Source organism: Lepidochelys olivacea, assembly GCF_965140295.1.
Source record: "Lepidochelys olivacea isolate rLepOli2 genome assembly, chromosome: 2".
Taxonomy (NCBI): Eukaryota; Metazoa; Chordata; order Testudines; family Cheloniidae; genus Lepidochelys; species Lepidochelys olivacea.
In genome coordinates, this window is record NC_140412.1 from 221,987,600 (window position 1) to 222,006,839 (window position 19,240).

Consider the following 19,240-nt stretch of genomic DNA (forward strand, 5'->3'; position numbering starts at 1 on the left):
GTGCGGAGGGGGGGCGGAGGACGAGGGGCTGGCAGTGCGGAGGGGGGGCGGAGGACGAGGGGCTGGCAGTGCGGGGGGGAGGAGGGGTGAGAGAAGAGGGAGGGAGGAGGACGAGGGGCTGGCAGTGCAGTGGGGCGGAGGGGTGAGAGAAGAGGGAGGGAAGAGGACGAGGGGCTGGCAGTGCGGGGGGCAGAGGGGTGAGAGAAGAGGGAGGGAAGAGGACGAGGGGCTGGCAGTGCGGGGGGCAGAGGGGTGAGAGAAGAGAGAAGGAGGAAGATGAGGGGGCTGGCAGTGCGGGGGGGCGGAGGGGTGAGAGAAGAGGGAGGGAAGAGGACGAGGGGCTGGCAGTGCGGGGGGCAGAGGGGTGAGAGGAGAGGGAGGGAGGAGGACGAGGGGCTGGCAGTGCGGGGGGGGCAGAGGGGTGAGAGAAGAGGGAGGGAGGAGGATGAGGGGCTGGCAGTGCGGGGGGGCAGAGGGGTGAGAGAAGAGGGAGGGAAGAGGACGAGGGGCTGGCAGTGCGGGGGGCAGAGGGGTGAGAGGAGAGGAGAGGGAGGGAGGAGGACGAGGGGCTGGCAGTGCGGAGGGGGGCGGGCGGAGGACGAGGGGCTGGCAGTGCGGAGGGGAGGAGGGGTGAGAGAAGAGGGAGGGAGGAGGACGAGGGGCTGGCATGCAGTGGGGCGGAGGGGTGAGAGAAGAGGGAGGGAGGAGAGGGAGAGGCTGGCAGTGTGGGGGGGCAGAGGGGTGAGAGAAGAAGGAGGGAGGAGGACGAGGGGCTGGCAGTGCGGGGGGGCGGAGGGGTGAGAGAAGAGGGAGGGAAGAGGACGAGGGGCTGGCAGTGCGGGGGGGCGGAGGGGTGAGAGAAGAGGGAGGGAAGAGGACGAGGGGCTGGCAGTGCGGGGGGGCGGAGGGGTGAGAGAAGAGGGAGGGAAGAGGACGAGGGGCTGGCAGTGCGGGGGGGCGGAGGGGTGAGAGAAGAGGGAGGGAAGAGGACGAGGGGCTGGCAGTGCGGGGGGCGGAGGGGTGAGAGGAGAGGGAGGGAGGAGGACGAGGGGCTGGCAGTGCGGGGGGGCGGAGGGGTGAGAGAAGAGGGAGGGAAGAGGACGAGGGGCTGGCAGTGCGGGGGGGCGGAGGGGTGAGAGAAGAGGGAGGGAAGAGGACGAGGGGCTGGCAGTGCGGGGGGCAGAGGGGTGAGAGGAGAGGAGAGGGAGGGCGGAGGACGAGGGGCTGGCAGTGCGGGGGGGGGGGCGGAGGACGAGGGGCTGGCAGTGCGGGGGGGCGGAGGGGTGAGAGAAGAGGGAGGGAAGAGGACGAGGGGCTGGCAGTGCGGGGGGCAGAGGGGTGAGAGGAGAGGGAGGGAGGAGGACGAGGGGCTGGCAGTGCGGGGGGGCGGAGGGGTGAGAGAAGAGGGAGGGAAGAGGACGAGGGGCTGGCAGTGCGGGGGGGCGGAGGGGTGAGAGAAGAGGGAGGGAAGAGGACGAGGGGCTGGCAGTGCGGGGGGCAGAGGGGTGAGAGGAGAGGAGAGGGAGGGCGGAGGACGAGGGGCTGGCAGTGCGGGGGGGGGGGCGGAGGACGAGGGGCTGGCAGTGCGGGGGGGCGGAGGGGTGAGAGAAGAGGGAGGGAAGAGGACGAGGGGCTGGCAGTGCGGGGGGCAGAGGGGTGAGAGGAGAGGGAGGGAGGAGGACGAGGGGCTGGCAGTGCGGGGGGGCGGAGGGGTGAGAGAAGAGGGAGGGAAGAGGACGAGGGGCTGGCAGTGCGGGGGGGCGGAGGGGTGAGAGAAGAGGGAGGGAAGAGGACGAGGGGCTGGCAGTGCGGGGGGCAGAGGGGTGAGAGGAGAGGGAGGGAGGAGGACGAGGGGCTGGCAGTGCGGGGGGGCGGAGGGGTGAGAGAAGAGGGAGGGAAGAGGACGAGGGGCTGGCAGTGCGGGGGGCAGAGGGGTGAGAGGAGAGGGAGGGAGGAGGACGAGGGGCTGGCAGTGCGGGGGGGCGGAGGGGTGAGAGAAGAGGGAGGGAGGAGGACGAGGGGCTGGCAGTGCGGGGGGGCGGAGGGGTGAGAGAAGAGGGAGGGAAGAGGACGAGGGGCTGGCAGTGCGGGGGGGCGGAGGGGTGAGAGAAGAGGGAGGGAAGAGGACGAGGGGCTGGCAGTGCGGGGGGGCAGAGGGGTGAGAGAAGAGGGAGGGAAGAGGACGAGGGGCTGGCAGTGCGGGGGGCAGAGGGGTGAGAGGAGAGGGAGGGCGGAGGACGAGGGGCTGGCAGTGCGGGGGGGGGGGGCGGAGGACGAGGGGCTGGCAGCGCAGGCGTGGAGAGAAAGCGGCCAAAGCGCTCTAGGGCGACGTCTCTCGCGGTGTATTTGTGTGGTGGGGAGCCGGTGATTCGAACTAGCCGACTCCATTATTACGCATGCGCAGTTTCTATCGTTGATTCCGCCAGCATCCCATCATGCCCCACGGAGCAGTCGAGACGTAGCCTCCCAGGCAGCCTGGACGCTAGAGCGGCAGTAGCCAGGCCGAGGCGGCTGATCATGTCCGAGAAGAAGCAGCCCGTGGACCTGGGGCTCCTGGAGGAGGATGACGAGTTCGAGGAGTTCCCGGCGGAAGGTGACGGCGGTGTCCCGAGGGCTGCCTTGGCCCGGGTGGGGACGCGGCGGCCTGGGCCGGCGGGCGCTGGGGTTGGGCTGTGGCTGGGCTGTGTGAGCCGGGGGGGGCCGCGGCTCCCCACCTGGGCAGTTATCTCTGACCCCCCGCCCCCAGCTGCCGGCTCTTAGCGAGGGCTGGGGAGAGCTCTCCCCTCCCTGTGTCGCCGAGCCGGGCCTACGGACCCCGCTGGCACGGGCTGGGGCTTTGGTCGCCTTTCATGTGGGCTGCCCCCTTCACCATGTCCAGCCATGTGCAGTTAGGGGGCTATTCCTGTAGCGCCGTGTGCGGGTCGAGCAGCTGGCATCTCCCGCTGAGAGCCTTTCCACAGCCTGCGGCTTTCCGCGCGACGTGGAGACGTCCAGCTGCAGCGAAAACGAAAAAAACTACAGCCTGTTATTGGCTAACTTCTTAACTCGAATAACTCTCTGTGAACTCGGGCTGGTCTGCCTGCCATGCTTAGAGGCCAGTTTATTCTGCCAAATCCTAAACCACTGTCACAATACTGTCTGCGTATGTTAAACTCTGAAAAACTAATCTTTGCTTATGAATATTTTAAGTTTATTAGGGAATAAAGCAAGACACACCTGTCATGCTTGCAGCTGTATTTGGTGAAAGGCATTCCAGAGTCTGCGCTTGCATTTTCTCTACTCAGAAAGGGTGGACACCAGGGTCAATTTATAGTTAATAAACTTCCTTGCTGAAGAAATTCATCAACATTCCAAATCGTCAGAGATCCTTATGGCTACAACAGAGATATGAAGAACATAGGGAAAGGGGGAAATAATATATTAGTAGTTAACTTACAGTTGTTGTGAAGGATGCCCATTTTTTCACAGAGGCAAAAATTGGAGTAATTCAGCAGTCATCCCCCCCCCCCCCACACACACACAAGGAGCAGGTACTTAACAATTTAGAAGCAAGTGATGTAATGATTAGTTTTTCTCCATATTTGTAATCTAGTCTATAATAGATGCAAAGTAAATCTTTCATTAAAAAGGTATCTTTCTCATTCCTGCACACAAGTCACAAGCTAGGGCACTATAACCTTTCATTTTTTTATTTAAGTTTTTGCTAAATTGCCCTTGTTTACCTAAACTAATTTGTTTCATGTTGCTGGACTTCATTAGAACTGCTTGATTTTTGCCATCATGCACAAAATGATTAATAACAAATACTAAGAAACATTTCCTAATTCCAGACAAACCAGATTAATAAAAGTGAGGAAGGGAGTGAGGCATGTAAAATGGGGTAATGTGGGAGGGTAATAAAAGGACTCAATTACAAGTAGTGGATAGTAGCTTTATCTTAAAGACTAAATCTTGACACACAAACTCTACTGCTTTTTTGATCATTACAAAGCTAGTGAATAAAGGGAATACATGTCCTTTCTGGATTTTACTAACACATTTTATATATGCAGAGAAACAATTATAAATAAGGAACTTTCCCTTACAGTCTTATAAATAAAAATGTCCTGCCCTAGATTTAATCTTGGAAGACTTCAGAATAGGGCATTATTGTCAATTTCCTTTAAGCCCTTAAAAGTTTTAGTGGTAAAAGGGATGGCTTGTATTAGTGAATGAAGGGAATTGCTGATGGGGTAGATCAGTGTTTCTTAACCTGGGGTCCATGAGGGTACTCCAAGGGGTCCACAGGCCCTGCTGACCAGCTCCTCCTCCTCCCTCCCAGCGCCTCCTGCACACCGGGGAACAGCTGTTCTGTGGTGTGCAGGAGGTGCTGGGAGGGAGGAGGAGGAGCAGGGATGGGGCGCTCTGAGGGGAGTGGGGTGGAATCATGTCCGGGGCTGCTGTCCCCACTGATCTACTCCTCCCTCTCCCTCCCAGTACCTCCTGCATACCAGGAAACAGCTGTTCAGCAGCATACAGGAGGCACTGGGAGGGAAGGGGAGGAGCGGGGAAGGGGTACACAATATGAAACAAGTTAGTTCAGGTACACGGGGACAGGGTGCGCTTGGGGGAGGGGTGGGGAAGAGGAGGGGCGGGGATGGGATTTCTAGGGAAGGGGTGGAGTGGGAGCAGGGCCAAGAGCTGAACAGGGGACTTGGGGATCCACAAAATTTTTTAAATCAAAAAGGGAGCCCTCCGATTACTAAAGATTAAGAACCGCTGGTGTAGATCATGGTGGGTAGGGATGTTCACAGTGTTTGCTATGCTATCTTATCTTAATTGTCCTTGACATAACTTTGAGTTCCAAATGTGTCAAATATACTATTTCCAGTTAGAAAGAGAAACAGGTTATTGTAATTGTTGTATTAACTGGTTAGATGAACTGAGAAGATCACAGGAGGCTTGTTTAGAAAACACACATGGGAGGGGAAAAGGCTTCGTACTACTTGATCTTCCCCTCCCCCATTAAGTGTGAATTAAATGACTCGGGATGGTGGGGAATCTATGCACTATAAATATTGAATTGGACAAATTGGCCACTAAAAATGAATGTTTCAGATTTTATTTCTAAAAGTCTCAAACCACACCCTCACACAGGGAGAAAACTAGGATTTGGTGGACCTTTCTGAATACTTGAGTTTTCCTGTACCTCTGCAATAACCTCAACTGATCTTCCTTGAAATCCTCTTTATAACTGCCTCAGTAGAAAAAGAACCAGATATCAGAACCTGGCTCTGATATATTTGAGAAAATAATATAATGGAAAAATCAAAACATCTCAAATGTCAGAATGAGGGTGGTTATTTGGGCACCATGTTGTCCTTCTTAGAATATGATAATGTACCTATAAACCAAATGAGGTGAAATCCTTCTTACTGAATGTGGATATACTGTTTGTTAAACATCCTAAGTTTTAAGAAATTCTGAAAATGTTTCATACAGGACATCAGTATTTTTATCAAAAAAGTAACTCCAGACTCTCCTACGGTTTGTGATTGAAGTTTCATGTAGATGTTAACTATTGAAATACATTTTAAAAATCATTCTTTATATATTATGTGTCTGCTGATTAAGCACTAAAGGCTTCTTGATGTAGCTTGCAAAAAAAAAACAACCCAACTTATAAAGCAATCATTAAACCCTCCAATAAGATATTGGTGCTGAGATATCATAAAGAAAGTTCAGAATTACTATTTGGGTGTTTTGTTTTCTTATTGCTTAATCAAAAATAATTGGATAAATATTAGATTATAAAAACTTTTACTAAAATTATCTCAAACTGTTAATCTTCCAAGTTATACTACTTGTCTATGCAGCCGTACATGTTGTTAGAGTTCTGTTATGTCTGATACTCTTTCCCTGACCTAGGGAAATTAGGTAATGCAAACTTGTGTTAAAGCATAACAAAAATTACATTACGTAAGCATTCTTTACTTCTTTAATTCCTACTTCAACTCAGTTACTTAAAAATTTGGTATAATTATTTCTTGAATCTGAAACAGATGTTTTCAATCTTTATGGAGCATTTCATTTCAAGTTTAGTATGATATGATGTATGGTATAATATGAATTGGTCACTTTTGACTTCTGTGATCCTTTTTAGTGGTATAAAATCATATGGCTTTTGGTATTGTAGAGCTGAGTACGAAAACCTATTTTGTCTTCATTTTTGAAGTATGGAACACACCACGCTGTGATCAGAATATTAAAATACATTTCTAAGACTCCCATCACGACTAGTTTGTCAAAATAGATTTTGTAACTTTAGTTTATAGTAATAATACTTAATGGTAGTCAACTCTCAAAAACATTTTTGATACTTCCAAATCCCAGATAATGCTATATCATTTTTTACTTTTATCCAGTCACAGGCATAGAATGTAACTGGAATAATAACTTCAATACACAAGCCTAGTATATAGTGTCAACATACAAATAGTTTAAAGTCTTGTAGCTACAGGAATAAGAGCATAATTTAGGCTTTTTTTTTATCACTTTCATCTGTTTTTCACCCACTTTAATGTGGAAGACATCTTAGCCCCACTTCTTGAAGCATGATGCAGGTTTTCATGAATAAAGAAGTGTCAGTCTGCCTGACAACTGTCCTTTTATGGTTGAACCTCTCAGAGCCATTGTGCCTGATTGTATCATCTCAAATCATTTGAGACTCTTGTCACCAACTAATGTAATGCCTGAATTCTGGGTCAATTTTTACCTTACAAAAACAAATTTTTGTTTGTTGTGGAATAAGTATGTCTTTGAAATATAAATACAGTAAATGAAATAGTTGATATAGTACTGTTTTATAGTCTTTGTAAGAACATTAAATTTGAATGTTAAATTCACTGTGTGTAAATAAACATGAAGTTTATTGTAAGTAGTGCTGAATTAAGGCCCTTTTCTCCCTTGTAACTCAGTTTAATTGTTTGTGAATTGAATGTGACTATCCTAGTGAAAAGGACAATAGAGTAATTAGTTATTTCTTTTGCATTATTAGTAGTAGTAGTATTACTGTAGCCCCTAGGAGCCCTATTAATGGACCAGGACCGCATTGTGCTAGGCACTGTACAAATACAGTATAAAGATGGTCCTTGGCTCAAGGGGTTTCTCTTCTCTTCCCACCCCTTTTTTCTTTCTCTAGTTTCTGCAGGGTCTCCAGCCCAGCCCTTCCACAAACAAAGTATCCATCCTGTGGCTTGTGAAGCTAAATCTTAGTCGCTTATCTTTGGCAGCAAATTCTTTTACATGTGTGGCTGGCTAGGAATTGATAATTCTGTTCCTGTGGTTCTCAAATTTTTCCATACTGTGACCACTTGTTATAATAGGAAAAAGTTTCAGGACCTCCCTTTCACCTATACTCATAAAGGGGGAAGGGTGGTTGCAACCCACCTGGATCTGTTTGTGACCCTCCCACAGTCAGTTTCCTTTTGTTATTGACTTGTATGTACAATACTACTCTGGTGGCTGCTGGAAAGCTTTGGTTTTTCTGGGTTGGTAGAAAACTGATTGTAAATTATGGTGGGACGCAGCACCATTCAAAACCATTTGGTGGTTGGGGAGGAGCACTGCAATGTTCTCACATTTAAAACTAATAATGCCAGGTAATCTTATAAATCTGTACTATGGATGCCAAATACCAAAAATATATTCCCTACCATGAGCCTTTCTGGTGCTCCAGGAGAACTTACTTCACATGCAGTGCTTTGCTACTTTTCGGTATTAATAAGAGGACCAAAAACAGTTTCCATGTTGCAATACTGGGACAAAGCTTGCAGTTTACTTTTCTGATTTATCTTTACTTCTGCAGCTGTAGAAAAACACAAAACTTTGCCTATATGAAAAATAGAACTGGTAGCTTTAAAGGTGAGAGGAAGGGTTAAAAATAATGTGAAGCTACTTATTGTATAGCTATAGTTGCATACCCTTCTTGTTTTAGTTACTTGTAATTTCAGTATTTTCCATAAGAAGAAATGGAAGGTCTAAGCGGATTGAGTAAAGGAGTTTTTTTGAATCTTCTTGACAATAAAAGCTCTCAGCATTTAAAATTTAATATTTTCATGCAACCCTGAGTTTCATGCAAACTTTCTAAAAGTCTTTAGGTGTATTAATGGAAACCAGGTAACATGTTACCTTCTATATTTGTGCTGTCTTGTTACAGATCTTCTATGAGTGATCTTTTTTTAATTAATATCCTCATTATGAATAAATAATCCTAGAATCCAAAACATTAAGCTTATAGCTATTTATAAAGTTGTATTAGATTATAATTCAAGAAGTTATGGTGTTAAATAGCATCTTGTAATGATTTTATTCTTCTAAACACTTTAACATGATCAGAACTTTTTTTTTATAATCATAGAGAAAATGTTTGGTGTTGATGACATTTCAGTGTATCTAATGGCCAGACCTAATGGTACCAAAGCAGTACAACATAAAATATTTAGACTTTGTCTGTTTTCTGTCCTTAGACTGGGCTGGTTTAGATGAAGATGAAGATGCACATGTCTGGGAAGACAATTGGGATGATGACAATGTAGAAGATGATTTCTCCAATCAGTTAAGGTAATCTTGGAGTTTAATTTACAGTTAGAAGTTGAACAGAAAACTTTCAGTCTGTAGTTTTTAGTTGGGTGGAACCTGTGACTTTAAAAAATGTTCAGTTTAAAAAAATTTTTGAAAGAAAAAGTGAGCAAATCTCTGCTTTACTGCCCCAAAGAGTTTTTTAAAAGCAGCATTTGCTGTCATAACCCAACAAGCCTTACTACTGGTGACCAGCCTCTGTACTTTAGTGTCAATGCTATAAACACTGAAATAACTCTGTTACCTCTCAGTATGTGTGATGATTAGAGTGGGACAGGAAACAGCTTTCACATCCTGTAAAATTTTTCAGGATTTCAAAAACTTTCCATCCTGAACTGAGAAACCTTTCCAGACAAAAGACTTGTCAATACTGATACATTCCCACAAAAAGTTTACTTGTGGTGAGGAGTCGTCTTCCAGCAAAGAGCGATTAAGTGAAGCAATTCCCGGCCAGTTCTAGAGGCAGTCATAGACTTTATTACAGGGGGAAGAATTACCAAAGTAAATTTTTAAAATCTAAAAATACCTATGGATAGGAGCTGAGCACTTCTAATCCAGTTGTTTAACCCTCCTTTCTGCAGGTCACTTTTAGTTTCAGTTAATCTTTTACTGATGCCTAACTATAATTTAAGGAGTTTGAATCATCAATACAAACTTGTGCTTTATCACTAATCCCTCCATACATTGTCCACGTAATGAAATATCTGTAATGTAGCCTGATTTGAGACAGTTACTGGACTGACTCCCTTGTTTTAGACACAAGGTTAAGGTGACCCTCAGGTAGTGGGTATCAAAGTAAATCCTGTTCGTGTAATTGCTTATTATCAAGTTGAAAGATAGTTTCAAGTTAATTGCAGGTCTTAAATATATTACCACTCTAAAGACAGTGTGTGTCAAAGTATTACAGGAATCCTCAAAGTGTGACAGAAAATTCTGTATGAGAAGGTTCAATACATGACACTTTAGACTGTGAAAACTATAACTTAATTACATTTTATAGTAAAGAATTCATAATCTGTCCTCATCTCTGTATTTACATTAAAGACTCCAGTCTGAGGTTGGAACAGCATTCCTCTACCACAATCCGTGGGCTATCCCTGTTCTGTTTAAGCCATCCTGAAATACAACTGGCTTGAGTGTCCTAAAATTAATCTTACATTTTAGTAGTGAAAATCCATCCTTGCTTCTGGATTGGGTCAAAAAAGATTGATTCATTCATTCTGTGTATTCAGATAACCTCCTTATCTAAACTATCACAATTATTCATCAGTCAAAACAAGTTGGATGGAAGTTATGCCTGTTTAAGAACTGCAGAATCTGAACTTTTGTGTTCATTTGGGCTCTCATTCAAAGTATAAACAAACACACCTAATTTTAAGCATGTATAATCCTATTAAAATCAGTGGGACTATGTACAAGATTAAGGACCTTTTTATATATTAGGGCCCAAGTCTTGTATTAATGAGGAGGAATCAGAGATACCATACTGATGAGTGCAGTGTCAAAACTTGTTTAAGTTTTTACTTTGTAAAAAGAATTTTAGCTTTGTTCCTAGATGGTTGGCCGCCTTTTTAAATAAATAAATAAAAATCTGTGACTTCCTTATGCACAAGTTACCCGTGTGAAATCTGTGTATTGCATTATCATTTCTAATGAAGTTTTATTGACTTAAAAATGGGGTGAAAGAAAGCACCTCCTTGATTTAATCAATAAGTAGTGGGGACCATAATTAAACAAGCCTTTGAATTTTTATCTGGGGTTCATATCCATGTTGAAAAGAGTGACTAAACTGAAATGTAGAAAGAAGGTAAAGCAAGTGAGGCAAAAATGTGAATTATTGCACTTATTTGTTCTTTTGTATCAAAAGTGACAGTAGCATATTAATAAAAGGAGTACTTGTGGCACCTTGGAGACTGCTCAAATAAATTTGTTAGTTTCTAAGGTGCCACAAGCACTCCTTTTATTTTTGTGGATGCAGACTAACACGGCTGCTACTCTGAAAGTAGCATATGTATTCAGTGTTTTCTTACCAGATAATATTTAGGTTCTTCATTAACATTTGTTGTGGTTTAAAGAGCTTTTCAAATATCTGCCAGTATTTTATTGTGCCTCAATCATACTTCTGGTTCTTGTTTTTATACAGAGCTGAACTAGAAAAACATGGATACAAGATGGAGACCTCCTAGTTTTCAGTGAAGATGGAATAATCTAAAATTGAACTGTAGATTGAATTCTTGACAAAAGAAGACAGGCTGGGACATGAGATGATACATTCAATCCATTTTCAGTTTGCTTTGATTTATTTTGGTTTTGTATAAATAATAAAAATTTTAATCTAAACCCTTTTATATATCCAGCATTTTTTCAGCTTCTGTTTCATTGATGAGAAATATTTTTTAAAAAAATCAATCCTTATGTGGCTTGTGCAGCTGTGTTCATGGTTTCTTATATAATGTTGCTGATGATCTTTAAATAGCTGAAGCCTGTCCCGTTAAAATCAATAGGAACAAAATAAGCATCAGTAAGAACAGAACTGAAAAATAGCAGACCTTTTGTCTTGGGTAGATATAGACAAGATGCAAATGCAAGAAGGAAACGCAATTAAAACTTCTGTTATAGTCCAACAAAATGTGACTAAAATATGAAAGCAATGTGTGTGGGCATGGGGAATGAATACAGGATAGATTAACAAATATTAATCTGTTAAAATATTTTAAGATTTGATTTAAAAACATGTAATTTTTCTTTAGTTAATATGCTGGTGAGAACTAGTTTGATAGCCCTGCAAGATAAAGGCCTCTGCTAATCTAGAGGTAAGAACAACACAGGAAGCCAAAGTGCACACTCCTCCAGCCCTGTTAGAGGATTTTTCTAGAGATCCTGGGAAGTAGTGACTTTGAAAAAAATTTGGGATCAAGGTGGATAATCAGCTGAACACGAACTCCCAGTGTGATACAGTAGTCAAAAGGGCTAATGTGGTCCTTGGCTGCATAAATTGGGGAATCTTGAGTAGTAGTGAAGAAGTTATTTTACCTCTTGGTCACTGGTGTGACCTGCTGCTATAATACTGTGTCCAGTTCTGGTACAACAGTTAAGAAGGATGTTGATAAATTGGAGAGGGTTCAGAAAAGAGTTATGAAAATGATTAAAGGATTAGAAAACCTGCCTATAGTAATAGACTCAAGAAGCTCAATCTGTTTAGTTTAACAAAAAGGAAGTAAAGGAGTGTCTTGATCACAGTCTATAAGTAGCTACATGGGAAACAGATATTTGATATTGGCCTCGTCAGTGTAGCAGACGAGGGTTTAGCATGATCCAGTGGCTGGAAAATTGAAGCTAGATAAAATCAGATTTTGAAATAAGGCATAGATTAAGTGAGGACAATTAACTATTAGAACTGTTACTAAGAATCATGGATTCTCAGTCACTGGCCATTTTTAAATCAAGATTCGATCTTTTTCTTAGAGATGCTCTAGGAATTATTTTGGGGAAGTTCTACAGCCTGCATTGTACAGGAGGTCAGACTAGATTAGGGGTCACCAACCGGTCGATCATGATCGACTGGTCGATCTTGGAGACTCTCCCAGTCAATCACAATCTCCAGTTGCTAAAAATCTGGCAGTGTAGCTAAGGCAGACTCCCTGCCTGTCCTGGCCCTACGCCGCTCCTGGAAACGGCCAGCACACCCCAAAGGCCGCGGGGGGGGGAGGCCTCCACGCTGCTTCTGCCTGCAAGCACAGCTCCCCTTGGCCGGGAACCGCACAAGGGAAGTGTCACCCGGTGGGAGCCCACATCGCTAACCCTGAGCCCCCTCCCGGGCCAGCACCCCAAACCCCCTCCCGCATCTTAGCCCCTGCTCCAACCCTGAGCCCCTTGCCCAGAGCCAACACCCCATGATCCGTCCTGCACCCCAAGCCCCTGACCCCCTCCCGGAGCCAGCACTCTGTACCCTCTCCCGCACCTCAATACTTTGCCCCCTCTAGCACCCAAACTCCAAGAGCTTGCACGCCTCACCCCATTCTGCCCCAGAGCCCTCCCCACTCCAAGCCCCTTGGACCCCCACTCAGAGCCTACACCCCCTCCTGAACCCCTGCCCCAGCCTGGTGAAAGTGAGTGAGGGTGGGGGAGAGTGACCAAGGGAGGGGGGGATGGAGTGGGCAGGGCTTCAGGGAAGGGGTGGGGCCTCAGCCAAGGTGCAGGGTAGATCCTGGGTTGCACTTGTATTCAAAAAGTGATCTTGTGCATAAAAAGGTTGGAGACCACTGGCGTAGATCACAATTGTGCTTTCTGGCCTTGGAATCTATGACTCTAATTTCTGAGAGGGATATTTAGTTTTTACGTGTATTCATTCTTGGGAATATCTGTTGCAATTGGTAACAGTTTGCCAATTATGGCAGTTTGCCCACACCACACAAACCTGTCTGTTAAGAACTGAATTGAAACTACCAAGTCACTTGACTTAGGCCAGCAAATAGTGGTCACTACTGACTTGGTTCATATTTGAACCAGAAATGTGGAGGTGAAAATTTCATAGCCAATTAGTAATCCCATGAGTCATCCCTGTATGATCAACTGATGAGGTCTCACTGAAGTGTATGTAGAAGACATAAGGAGGGGGAGTACTGGAAGCTGTAAGGGGCACGATTACGAATGTAGTAGTGCTTAGTCTGTTTGGCTGATTGAGGAGCATAATTCTCATTTCCAAAGGAATTTAGGCTCCTCTGGCAGTCAGTGGGATTTAGCCTCAGGCACCTAAAACACTTTTGAAAATGATAATTATGCTTCTAAATCAGTTAGGCATTGCATTGCTGAGTGCAGCAATGCTGAAATTCCCTTAAAAATCCAGGCCTTTGTTTTCATACATGAAGGGCAGTGTGTAACTACAATACATGTTTGAACTCTTGGAATCAATAATACCTTGACATCAAAGTTAGCAGCAGAAAGTGATAATGTGCTATATGTAAAACTTGCTTTGTAAGTTCAAAACATTGTATGGTGCAAAACCTACTAATATTGGCCTTATAAACAGTGGAAATTGCAGGGTTAGCAAGGTAATAAATGGGATTGCTCTAATGTTAGTATGAAAAAAAACACTTTCCTTTGCCTTTTTATCTAAGTCATCTCAAATATCCCATGTCATAAGTGGATAAACTTACTAATGCCAGTTGCTACAGAGACACTAGGACAGACATGTTTGAGTAATCCAGGGGGTGGTGTGCTGGTACTTTATCCCAACCAAGACTCAGAATGTTGGTCTACAGACAATAAATCTGTAAGGGGAGCTGCCCTCTGGACAAGTCAGTGGTTCTGCAAGATGTCTCAGATGGAAGTAGATCTTTGCCTGCCTTAGCTGATTCAATTCTGCATTGGGATAGAAGAATGACTGACGAGATTAGTCCTATGTACTCAAGTGATCCATGGAGCTTGAGGAAATAAATATATGGCTAGATTAGGGATCAGAGAATGACTTCAGTCTAAAACATCACAATACAAAATCATGAAAGTCTTAATTATTATAGGAAGCAATAAACTAAAAGTCTTCAGTATTTTGAGCAGCAAAAACTAATGGAAACAAGACCTTAAATGATTTTCAAGAGCTGTGAAAGTAAATAGTAGACTGAATACAATTCTGAACTTTCTATTGCTATTAGTAATGGAAAGTTGTAACAAAGCCAACCAAAATAACTAAGGGTCGGGGGTGAATTATTGGGGAGCTGGTATCAAATCCTGTAGTTAGGTTTTCTAACACTTTCCATTAGAAAAGTTTCTTGTGACTTTTTTTTTTTTTGAGAAGCTCTCATATTTATGTTGTTTACAGCACGGCATTGATATTCGGCAGGGGGAAGCTATTGAGCTAGAAAATGCCTTTTCTTTGTCCCAGGAAATTTCATTTAGGTTTTGCTGAGAGAAACTTGCATTTCTCAGAAGAAATTTGGCAATGTGTATCACCAGTGGCTTATGCTCCCTCACCCTTCTGAGGGCACCACATAGTACAGGAGCTCCACACAACCCCTGGGGCTATTGGAGGGAAAGAGCAGGCTGGGATCCCATAACTCTTCAACTCTGGCAGCCAGTGCCCCATTTCTGGGATAACAGCCTTCTACTGCTGCCAACTAAAGTAGTTAGTCCTGTAGCAAAGTAGTAGTAGTGTGTGCTAAAGGTTCAAGATACAAACCTTCCTGATAACGCACAATGTGGGAGTGGGTGGGAGTGTTACATTTGTGCATAATATAACTTGTTTTTACTCTTTTTTTCCCCCTTATAAACCTAGGAAACTGCATTTTAAAAAACCCTAAAAGAATGAATGAATGTTTAGGTTGCAAAGTCAAGCATTGGCTTGGATAATGCACTGATACAGTTTTTAATTACACGCATACTATTTTTCCACAGAATCGTAGCCTCTCTCAGTGCTCAGGATGGACATACAAGGGACAGAGCTAAGATTGCATGGGCAACTGGAAATCTGGCATTCCTGAGCTTTCACCTGCTTGATGTTGCATCGTGAATAATGTTCTTTTACACGTCTACAACAAAACTGCATACATTCTTTTATCATAGCTTTTTGTACATAATTTTACATAAGAACATCAGAATGGCCCTACTGAGTCAGACCAAAGGTCCATCTAGGCCAGTATCCTGTCTTCCGACAGTGGCCAATGCCAGGTGCCCCAGAGGGAATGAACAGAACAGATAATCATCAAGTGATTCACCCCCTATCGCTCATTCCCAGCTTCTGGCAAACAGAGGCTACGGACACCATTCCTACCCATCCTGGCTAATAGCCATTGATGGACCTATCCTCTATGAATTTATCTAGTTCTTTTTTGAACTGTGTTATGGTCTTGGCCTTCACAGCATTCTCTGGCAAGGAGTTCCACAGATTGACTGTGCATTGTGTGAAGAAATTTTAGGCCTATTAACATTGCCTGACACTTCCTGTTTTAAGACCCTGTTTTCAGCTGCTTTATAACTGGCAAACTTTAAACTTTTGAGTTGAAATTTTCTATTCTGGGCCTCTAACTCAAGTATGCTGGGGTTGTTTTTTTTTAACCAAAATCTTTCATTTTTTTCCAAGAATAAGACAAGAGAAAAATACATTGTTTTGCCCATATGAAAAAAAAAAGGGGGGACCTTTTCTTTGGAAAGCTCTAGTGCTGCTATGCTTTGGAGCAGGGACTTGAATTTGGGTAGTGGGCAACTTCTATCTCAGGGATAAAGTTTCTTGACAGCTTAAATGACTGCTTCTTGGAGCAGCTAGTCCTGGAATACAAAAGAGGAGAGGCAATTTTTGATTTAGTCCTAAGTGACAAGACAGGATATGGTCCAAGAGTTGAATATAGCTGGACTGCTTGGTAATAGTGACCAAAATATAATTAAATTTAACATCCCTGTGGTGGGGAAAACACCACAGTGGCCCAGCACTGTAGCATTCAATTTCAGAAAGTGGAACTACACAAAAATGAGGAGATTAGTTAAACAGAAATTAAAAGGTACAGCACCAAACGTGAAATCCCTGCAAGATGCATGGAAACTTTTTAAAGACACCGTAATAGAGGCTCAACATAAATGTATACCCCAAATTAAAAAACACATTAAGAGAACCAAAAAAAGAGCCACTGTGGCTAAACAACAAAGTAAAAGAAGCAGTGAGATGTAAAAAGGTATGCTTTAAAAAGTGGAAGTTAAATCCTAGTGAGGAAAATAGAAAGGAGCATAAACTCTGGCAAATGAAGTATAAAAATATAAGTAGGAAAGCCAAAAAAGAATTTGAAGACCAGCTAGCCAAAGACTCAAAATATAATAGCAAATTTTTTTTTTAAGTACATCAGAAGTAGGAAGCCTCCTAAACAATCAGTGGTACCACTGGACGATCGAGATGCTAAGGAAGCACTCAAGGATGATAAGGCCATTATGGAGAAACTAAATGAATTCTTTGCATTGGTCTTCATGGCTGAGAATGTGAGGGAGATTCCCAAACCTGAGCCATCCTTTTTAGGTGACGTATCTGAGGAACTGTCCCAGATTGAGATGTCATTAGAGGAGGTTTTGGAACAAACTGATAAACTAAACAGCAATAAGTCACCAGGACCAGTTGGTATTCACCCAAGAGTTCTGAAGGAACTTAAATGTGAAATTGAAGAACTATTAACTGTAGTCTGTAACGTATCATTTAAATCAGCTTCTGTTCTAAATGACTGGAGGATAGCTAATGTGACACCAATTTTTAAAAAGGGCTCCAGAGGTGATCCCGGCAATTACAGGCTGGTAAGCCTGATGTCAGTACTGGGTAAACTGGTTGAAACTATAGTAAAGAACAAAATTATCAGACACATAGATGAACATAATTTGTTGGGGAAGAGTCAACATGGTTTTTGTAAAGGGAAATCATGCCTCTCCAATCTACTAGAATTCTTTGAGGGGGTCAACAAGCATGTGGACAAGGGGGATCCAGTGGATATAGTGTACTTAGATTTTCAGAAAGCCTTTGACAAGGTCCCTCACCAAAGGCTCTTAAGCAAAGTAAGCTATTATGGGATAAGAGGGAAGGTCCTCTCATGGATTGGTAACTGGATAAAAGATAGGAAACAAAGGGTAGGAATAAATGGTCAATTTTTAGAATCGAGAGAGGCAAATAGTGGTATCCCCCAGGGGTCTGTACTGGGACCGGTCCTATTCAACATATTCAGAAATGATCCGAAAAAAGGGGTAAATAGTGAGGTGGCAAAATTTGCAGATGAAACAAAACTACTCAAGATAGTTAAGTCTCAGGCCAACTGCAAAGAGCTACAAAAGGATCTCTCAAAGCTGGGTGACTGGGCAACAAAATGGCAGATGAAATTCAATGCGGATAAGTGCAAAGTAATGCACATTGGAAAACATAATCCCAATGATAGGTTTCAGAGTAGCAGCCGTGTTAGTCTGTATTCGCAAAAAGAAAAGGAGTACTTGTGGCACCTTAGAGACTAACCAATTTATTTGAGCATAAGCTTTCGTGAGCTACAGCTCACTTCATCGGATGCAACATATAAAATGATGGGGTCTAAATTAGCTGTTACCATTCAAGAAAGAGATCTTGGAGTCGTGGATAATTCTCTGAAAGCATACATTCAATGTGCAGCGGCAGTCAAAAAAGCAAACACAATGTTGGGAATCATTAACAAAGGGATAGATAATGAGACAGTGGGAGTGGAGACTGGGACTGAGCAGAGAGACTGGGAGGGAATTGCAGCTGGTTGGGCAAAGAAATTGGGACTGAGAAATGGGGCAGGGGTTAGGAGAGGGCAAGAAGCTGTTGTGTTAATTCAGATGGGATCAAAAGTGTAAACCCAGTCACTGTCCAATGATAAACAAAGTTTGGAGATCTCAGCCTGCTTAGTACCATGGCAAACACTCCATTAAAAGTCTGTTTAACCTTTTATTAAAGATGCCGAAAAGGACGAAAAAACATTAAAACATTTAAAATGTCAAGTATAAAATAAGGTTTTCATTTTAACAACATCCCTTGTTCCCTTTCCCTTTACCTGGAGAGTTTTAAGAAGGAAAAAAGTCCTCATTTGACAGTCCCTTAGATAGTATCAAAGATAGTGGTAACTGTCCTTTTGGGGACGAGAAGTTAGATGAGATGAGCTGGAGCTGTTGTGGTTGATGTTAAAGTCCGATCCAATTTCATCTCAGGTGGTGGTTGGGATTCAGCAGGAGCTGGTAGAGGTGGCCATGTCATCCAGGTCCTGCTCTGGTCAGTACATCTCTCAGGATCAGGATGACCAAGGTCCAGATCCCAGGAAACAGTGGGGGCGGCAGCCATGATGGTGAAGCTCACTTCAGTAGCCTCCATCCGTTCTTTGTCCTCCCCCCGCCAAAGTCTCTCTCTTTAATTACTCAAAAAGGGAATGATGGGTGGAATAGCCCATCCCCTCATTATTTTGTCTACCAATTAGGCCTACCAATTTTGGTTCATTAATTTCTGGTTCTCATTTTCTGTTTTTACCAAGAATGATTCCCACATAGTCCTTGAATGACAGCAGCATGGCCTTTTTTGTCTGGACTAATTTAGTCTCCCTGTCTGGTTCTCTTGCACCTGTTTGTAACATTAATTATTGAAAACAACTTGACCTATTTTCCATTAACATTTGTTACTGTAACTTATTGTAACATCGTTAGCAACTTTCACATACTTTTTACAATTAAGCTCACCTTCAGGGTAAATTTGTAGGCCCAATTATTACAACAGAGGTTACGGGGAGGGGAGGGGAGACAGATCTGATGAAGAGACAGTGTCCAGAGGGAGAACCAGGACTGGCTGGGCAAAGAGACTGGGATGATGAGTGTGGGAGAAGACACAGAGTGGATGAGGAGCCCAGGGAGATTGAGATTGGGCGTCTGGGTGTGCCTGTGAATGGAGGCCAGGGTGAGGGAGATATATATATAGAGAGAGAGAGAGAGGAGAGGAGGAACTGAGACTGGCTGGGCAAGAAAAGCGGGAACAAGGACTTGGGAATAAGGGGGTGTAACTGGTGATAGCTGGGCAAGGTGACTGGGAGTTGTTCAGGTGACTGGTTTGGTGAGTGCAAGGAGGAGAGACTGGAAATGACAAGGACTGAGATGAGAAGCCTGAGGAGTG

The 19,240-nt window shown here is 44.0% G+C and overlaps 1 protein-coding gene across 1 annotated transcript; it reads left to right on the forward strand.

The window, feature by feature from the left end:
• The first annotated feature begins 2,421 nt into the window (after positions 1-2,421).
• On the forward strand, positions 2,422-10,959 carry SEM1 (SEM1 26S proteasome subunit). Its single transcript, XM_084621043.1, has 3 exons — positions 2,422-2,593; positions 8,508-8,601; positions 10,763-10,959. The coding sequence occupies exons 1-3, from the start codon at positions 2,518-2,520 to the stop codon at positions 10,803-10,805; spliced, it is 213 nt and encodes a 70-aa protein (XP_084477169.1). The 5' UTR covers positions 2,422-2,517; the 3' UTR covers positions 10,806-10,959.
• Positions 10,960-19,240: the final 8,281 nt, after the last annotated feature.

Coding starts and splice junctions, on each gene's coding strand:
- SEM1 (XM_084621043.1), top strand. CDS start 2,518: ATGTCCGAGAAGAAGCAGCCCGTGGACCTGGGGCTCCTGGAGGAGGAT. Junction 2,594..8,507: donor CGAGGAGTTCCCGGCGGAAG/GTGACGGCGGTG, acceptor TTCTGTCCTTAG/ACTGGGCTGGTTTAGATGAA. Junction 8,602..10,762: donor GATTTCTCCAATCAGTTAAG/GTAATCTTGGAG, acceptor GTTTTTATACAG/AGCTGAACTAGAAAAACATG.